General features: G+C 46.6%; 1 protein-coding gene across 1 annotated transcript in view; it reads right to left on the reverse strand.

Moving 5' to 3' along the window:
* LOC133382083 (inactive dipeptidyl peptidase 10-like) overlaps positions 1–4290 on the reverse strand; it is a 58132-nt gene extending 53842 nt beyond the window's left edge. The window contains exon 1 of the mRNA XM_061621739.1: positions 4210–4290. Within this exon, the coding sequence (XP_061477723.1) occupies positions 4210–4245 (36 nt within the window). The 5' untranslated portion in view covers positions 4246–4290. The remainder of the gene's footprint in view (positions 1–4209) is intronic.
* Between the last annotated feature and the right edge of the window lie 2694 nt (positions 4291–6984).

The following is a 6984-nucleotide window of genomic DNA, read 5'->3' on the forward strand; positions in this document are numbered from 1 at the left end:
ATTAAACAACTGGGCAAGGGTAGATCCAGGTTGTGTGTGCAAGAGAGAGATTTAATAGCAGCCTGGTGAAGCAGCCTGCCTCCACCCACACCCACACACCACATGCCACAACTGTTAGTGTGAAGGAGTGGCATCTCTAGACAGATGCAAATGCTTCTACTGTTCTGGGCACAGAAACTCAGTAGTGAAAACACTCTGCACGTGCTCAGAGACAACTAATGGGAAACAGGACTTAAGCACATATTGGTGGATAGATGCTCATGGTTAGGGAGTCATCATTTATGATAGCACCACAAGAAGGAGGAATTAAGAATTCGGGAACTGACCAATTAATAGAAACACAAGCCAGTGATGTCATGGGCCCACATTGGTCACTTCTGGCCATTGCATGGGCACAGTTTCATGGAGTCTGTGCCATATGACCTGGGCTGATTCTCCTTCTTTTCCGCTATTACTTAGGATGGGAGAGAAATTCAATTCACTTTTAAAGCCGAATTGACCAAATTTGTATTTTCTGAAGCAATACGACTTTGAAATGGAGCCATCCTTCAAAATTTGCACTTCTGTGAATTTAACGATGCAGTTCTCCAATCAACCAATGTTTACAAAAATGCATTATATTAGGAGAAATTGCTCGCAACATTGTGTACCTGAGTCAAAACTGCGTACAAAAATTATAAAGAGAAATTTACACTAAAATGCTGAAGACTTTTCATGAGGATTATTTTTAAAAAAATTGCAAATTCCTGCAGAAAATGTGGAGAATTGCATATAAGACTAGAAAAATAAGAAACGGAGAGAAGCAGAACTGATAGATCCTTCCATCCCTAGTTGCTACCCTGATGTGCGTTGTGATTGCTCTTTTCAGCCACCCTAGCTGAGAAAGCCCCTCCTTTTTTTAGTGACTTGGCCAGCAGAGGAGGGTGGTGCTCTCGGGCCCAGGCCTGATGAAGTGCTAAATCTTGTACTAGCACTGGGGTATGGAACTCAAAGGCGCCCACAGCAGGACACCTAATCTGACTTTCTGTCCTAAAGCATCCTCCTTTTTATTAATCCAGGAGAGATCAAACTGTGCCATCTAGATTATAAATGCCAGGGGGGAAAAGGAAGAAGGAATTTAGATGGCTGCAAGCAAGGAATCCTTTAGGGCAACAAAGATCGGATGGCTCAAGTGAACAGGCTGAGCCACATGCTGAAAGGAAGATGATTTGCAGTGCCATTCATTGCATGGCAAGTTCCTTTCCTCTAAGCAGCTGCCCAGGGTGGATTCGACAGTCAGTATAGCAGAGGCACCTTATACCGAGTCAGACTACTGGTCCTCCTGGCTCAGTATTGCCTAGGTTGACTGGCAGCAACCTGGGTTCCTGTGTTTCAGCCAGGAGTCTTTCCCAGCCCTCCTAGATGCCAGAGATCAAATCAGAGACCTTTTGCATACAAAACAGGTGCTCGACCACCCAGCTTCAGACAGACCCAGGTCCAAAGCCCTACTCAGCGATGAAGCTCCATGGGCCACATGGTGCCAGCCGTTACTTCTCAGTCTAACCTACCAGCCTCACCTACCTGCTGCACAGGGTTGTAGTGATCCCATGATGTGTACAAATGGGGTGGGGCAAGTTAGAGGGGAAAGCAGGAAGGCATTAATCACAGAGAAAGGAAGGAAGGAAGCCACAGTGAACACAAGAGAAGAAGGTTATTATTAAGCCCAACAGTTGTACTTCCTTGGGTCTCTCTTTAACCAGGTCTTTAACCTGGTATTTGTACAATGTCGCAACTGGTTTCTCAATGTCGGGGAAGATCCACCATGCATACTGCTTTCATAAAATAAATAAAATGGAAGCATGCCCAGCATAAAGCTTTTGTTTGCATTTATGCTCAAACCTATGGAAAATGGACTGCCTTCAAGTTGATCCCAACTTATGGCAACCCTATGAACAGGGTTTTCATGGTAAGCAGTATTCAGAGGGAGTTTGCCATTGCCTCCCTCTGAGGCTGAGAGGCAGCTACTGGTCCAAGGTCACCCAGTGAGCTTCATGGCTGTGTGAGGATTCGAACCCAGTCTCCCAGGTAGTAGTCCAACACTCTAATCTCAACACCACACTCAAATTTATACCCTGCCCTTTAACCCATCAAGGGCACTCAGGGTGGCTTAGAGTAAAATAGGGATGAGAAGCCTCTGGGCCTCCAGATGTTGCTGGATGACAGCACCCATCATCCCTGACCATTGGCCATGCTGGCTGGGGCTGGTGGGAGTTGGAAGGGCAGTGCCCCATTCACCCTAGTGGATCAGACTCCACTACTAGGGGTCAGCGGGGCAGCGCAGGTAGAGCAGCAGGGCATGCCTGGCTTCCCGACACCAAGCATCACCGCTGGCTACCAAGAGAGAGAGGGTGTGGTGTGGGAAGCTCCGTGCGGTGCAGGTGCAGAGCCAATCTGGCACTCCTGCTGCCATGCCTGCACCACAGAGTTCCCCAAGACCTCCCCCCCTTCCCTGTCCCTCTCAGTAACCAGCAGTAATGCTCAGCATTGGGAAGCCAGATGGGAAACGTCACCCTGCCTGTGCCACCCTACTTACGCTGGCTGCAGAGCGGCCTAAAAGTTTGACTACGAGCTCAGCACAAAGATTCCGACAAGGGAAGGGTTCCTTCTTACAAGAAACAAAGAGTCCGTGCTTTGCCATATTTCAGACTTTGAAACTGGTTGGGATGTAGAAGGTGGCAGAATTCTGAAACTGAGCCACTTCAGCCTGCAGGTGGGGGTGTCATGTTTTTAACTCTCTCTCTGCTGCTCTCCCACATCATCTGTACTAATAACAAACTCATTCTCCAATCCTTATGTCGCCAAAATGGCACCATCAATACCTATGAGGAAGATCTCTGCAGGGTTGGGGAAATCCAAAGGTTTGCAGAAGACATACAGGAATACTTTAGGGGGGGGGAAACTAAAGGAGTCTCCCCACACACACACAAAACAGCCCAATGAGGACTGAGCATGTGGGTTCGAAATGAAGAAACAGGGAAGGGGAATGGAATGTAAAAAGGGGGGAGGCATGACAGGCTGGCTGGACCCCTGAACAGAAACACATTAGACTGCAACATTTTGTTGCAGGTCCCACTTTTTAAAAAATCCTCTACATGTAGTAAATTAACATACCAGGGAAAGGGTTATCCTAAACCTCTCTTTCTGGTATGCTAGTTTACAGCATGTGAAAAAGCTTGTTGTTGTTTGAATGGGAGGAGCATTCAAAAATATGGACAGATATATCCTGCAGTCTGAAGTGGTACAGTCCAGAATTCTACCACCTTTAGTCTTATCACCTCGGAACTGCTCTGCCGATGCTTGAGCATTTGTCTCAAGAAATCATCCCACACTCCCCCCCCCAAGAACAATGAAAGAGCCATTGCCACTTATCCTGAAAGAGGTAAAACGAAACACCTGTATAGATGATTGAGGGAAGAACCAGATGTTCTGCAGGCAAGAGCATCCGATCAGCCTCATAATGATACGAAGCAGAGCAACTTTAGCTGTCCATTCAGTATTTAATTTGTGTTGGCCACTGGCCATCCATAGCAGATACCCAATATTGTGACTCAAAATATGAAATCATGGACAAATGTTTTAAAAAGCTGTTTACAAACATCAAATAGACATCCAAATAATGAAATGCTTTTAGTCAGATACTTGCCTCCCTCTCCATGCCCCCCACTTCCAGCCACAAGTGCGTAGGAAGTTGTTGATGCTTGGAGACTTGGCTAAGCAAAGACTGATATAGAAGAAGGGAGGCATGTGCGATACATCATCTAAAACACATCCTAAGAATTTAGATCTAACCCTCAGGCGTAATGGGCAGAACAGCATATATTCTATTACATTAGCCCCACAGACATTTAAAAAATCCACAAACTTTCCCAGGTGTCAGTCCTGGACCAAACAGGAGAGCAAAAGAATCCCTTGCTCTTTGCTCTGCCTAACCCAACCTCTACTCTCCCGAGCAGACTGAAACTGTCTAGCTGGCTATTCACATACATACAGGACAGATTCTGATGAAAGTGCCCAGTCGGAGGTGCCTGTTGGGGATCAACTTCCACCACGAGGCTCCACTCTAAATCCCTATCAGAGCAAATGCCTTGGGTCCCCCTACCAGATCCTTTTCCCTAAAGTGCCTTCCCTTGAAAAATTGCTTCAGGACAGATGAACAAGGGCAAGACTCACTGGAGCAGTTGTCATGTTCTGGTGGGTAGAGATCATGCTGAGGGTTTCCTGAAGAAGTCCAATGGGCAGACAAGCTGTGGCTATTCTCTTCCTTTGTCTTCAGGGGATGCTTCAGGTCCACTTGATCGCCAGGCCATTTCTTGCAGAAAACAGCTGATATACTGACCACAGCTGAGGAAGGAGGGGTCAATCAAGATGACAGACCGCAATCTGGGCTCCCTTAGGGAAAAAAAATTAAAATCCTGCCAATGGCTTGGCAAGGGAGCATAGCCAATTAAGGAGGATGGAGAGGAGAAAAGGGGGGGATATTCAGGCAGGAACCTAGAAGGTATGTTAACTGTTTAGGCTACAAGACTGGGAAACATGTAATTATTACAGAGGAATCTAAAGTTTGGTGAAACAGAGCCCCAAACTCTCAAAAGGCTTGAAAGTCCCCCAAAGCCATAAAATCCAACAACCTACTCAACAGGGAGCCTTCCCCATCAGTCAGCATTCTACTGCCAATGAGCACACTCAGGCACTATTAGACTGGCTTTTTGGGGGGAGGTCCCCCTTAGTTTTCCCCCAAAGTATTTTTTGTTTTTCTGCACATCTCAGGGTCACCCCCCTCCCCGAGATTGCAAATACCTCCCTCTTGTGCATGGGTGCTTCTGTTTTGGCCGCATAAGGGCTGGGCACCTGAAGAATAGGTCTGCAAGAGAGACATGAAACAGATGGAGCCTAGAGTACTGCTGCTCATGCGCTGATGGAGGGCGGGGTAAAGGACACAGCTGGAAGTGGCACTGACTAAAGCCTTGCACTGATGAGCAGGGATAGGGGCCATGTGAAATGCATGGCTAGCAGTAGATTTAGAGATGATGGCTGCATCCTGGGATCCTTAGGTGGAGGAATCAGTGGGTGGAGGGACAAAAAGCAGGACTGCAAGACTCATGTGGGAGCTTGGGTGACCTGACCTTTCGATCCTCAGCTCCTCCTCATCTGATTCAGCTCACGTAAGGAAGGTCTGGCAACTGGCCCAAGTCTCTTGGTTCTCTAACCTTTAGAAACATTCTGAAATGAAGCACTCCAAATTCCGTAATGTGAAAAGCTGAATTCCATGATCTATGTAAATGATGCAAGTTGACATTTAGAAAAAAAAGAGAATACTCATTTCTTTAGATGAAAGGTGACAGACAGCATTCCCCTCAGAGTGGCACTCCCTTCCTGGGGAAAGCCTCTTCTCAAATGTGTTTTTGAGGGGGAAATTTTCTTTGGGTGTCTTGGACAATCAGGCTTGGATGTTGGGGTTTAGCATTGCTTACTGATTTGGGACTGGGTCAATGGGATCCTGGTGATTTGCTAATTCATAGAGCTTTGATCCTGGTGTGTTGGTAATTCATAAAGACAATTAAGCAGGAAAGATATTCCTTAAGATTGTCACTTAACTGAGTTCTTATCTGTCTAGAAGAAATGCATTGATTAAAAGGACAATGGATGTGTGAGCTGCTGCTGTTTCCTGGAAGGTGACTCATGAGCCTGCCATCATGAAAATATGCAGGGCCAGTTTTCAATCAACAGACAGAGGTCTCACAACGTAACCCTTCCCCTGGCAAAAGTATCAGTCACAGGAAGAAATGACCAATTTTGTTAACAGCACCTGGGAGGACCATTTTCAGCCAAGGGCCACATTCCCTTGAGAGTAACCTTCGAGGGAGGAGGTGCACATGCCAACAGTGGGTGGAACAGTTCTCTAAGGTTTCAGACAGGACTCTGTTTGGGCCTTACCTTTTTTTCCAGAAAGTGTTCTGCACATCAAGACAGCATCTTTCTAGGGTCCATACAGTGCAGTACATATACAGTCCCTTGTCCCTTAGGGTGGTTTTCCATCTAGTCTATTGAACCAGAGAGGGCAGACAGCATGAGAGAGGTGGCAGGCAGGCATGAAGACCTGATTCAATGGCACAGTCAGGCCCATGGCTCCTCCAGCTCCAGTGCAGGAGTGCTTGAACTCCCACTGCCTGTGCCAAAGGTTTATCGATACTTTGTTATAGTGCCCTTGCTTTTGGGCTGCATACACACACCCCCCAAGCACACCCCCCCCAAAGAATCCTGGGAACTAGTTTGTTAAGGGTACTGTGAACCCTTCTGTGAGGGCTAAACTGCAACTCCCAGGATTCTTTTGGGGATGGGGAAATGTGCTTTAAAGGTATAGTGTGTATATAGCCTAAGTAGCTCAGGGTGGTGTATATGGTCCTCCCCTCTCCTCATAACAGCCTGGTGAGAAAGTGATTGATCTATGGTCACCCAGTGAGCTCCACGGCTGAGCGTGGATTTGATCTCCCTGGTCCCAGGCCAACACTCCAATGGCTCTAAGTTCTCTTTTTGAAATCTCATTCCTCATGAGCCTTACCCCTGGTGGCAGGTGTACATCCGAAACCATGACTGGCACTAGAGCATCCCATGTAGAAGTGCAAGGTCCACCTTTGTATACTTTCTACTCTTTCACCATTCAATTACTGTCTACTTCAGCATCCCAACATACACTCCTCTTCCCGTTCTACATAATGCCTTTTAAAAACCTGTTAATCCTTAGCTCTACCACAAATAAGCATTGGTGTAGTGGCAAATTCAGAAATACAGGGTCCCTTCATGATAGTCACAGCCATGCTCCCTCTAAGATTATACAACCTTCTAAGATTATAGAATAATCTGGTCAGGTTTGAATACTGCTTTCTGCTTCTCTATCCTTGTTAATGCTCCCACAACAAGAGATGTCCCTAGGAGCTAATCAGCATG

This window comes from Rhineura floridana, chromosome 3 (assembly GCF_030035675.1).
Source record: "Rhineura floridana isolate rRhiFlo1 chromosome 3, rRhiFlo1.hap2, whole genome shotgun sequence".
NCBI lineage: Eukaryota > Metazoa > Chordata > Lepidosauria > Squamata > Rhineuridae > Rhineura > Rhineura floridana.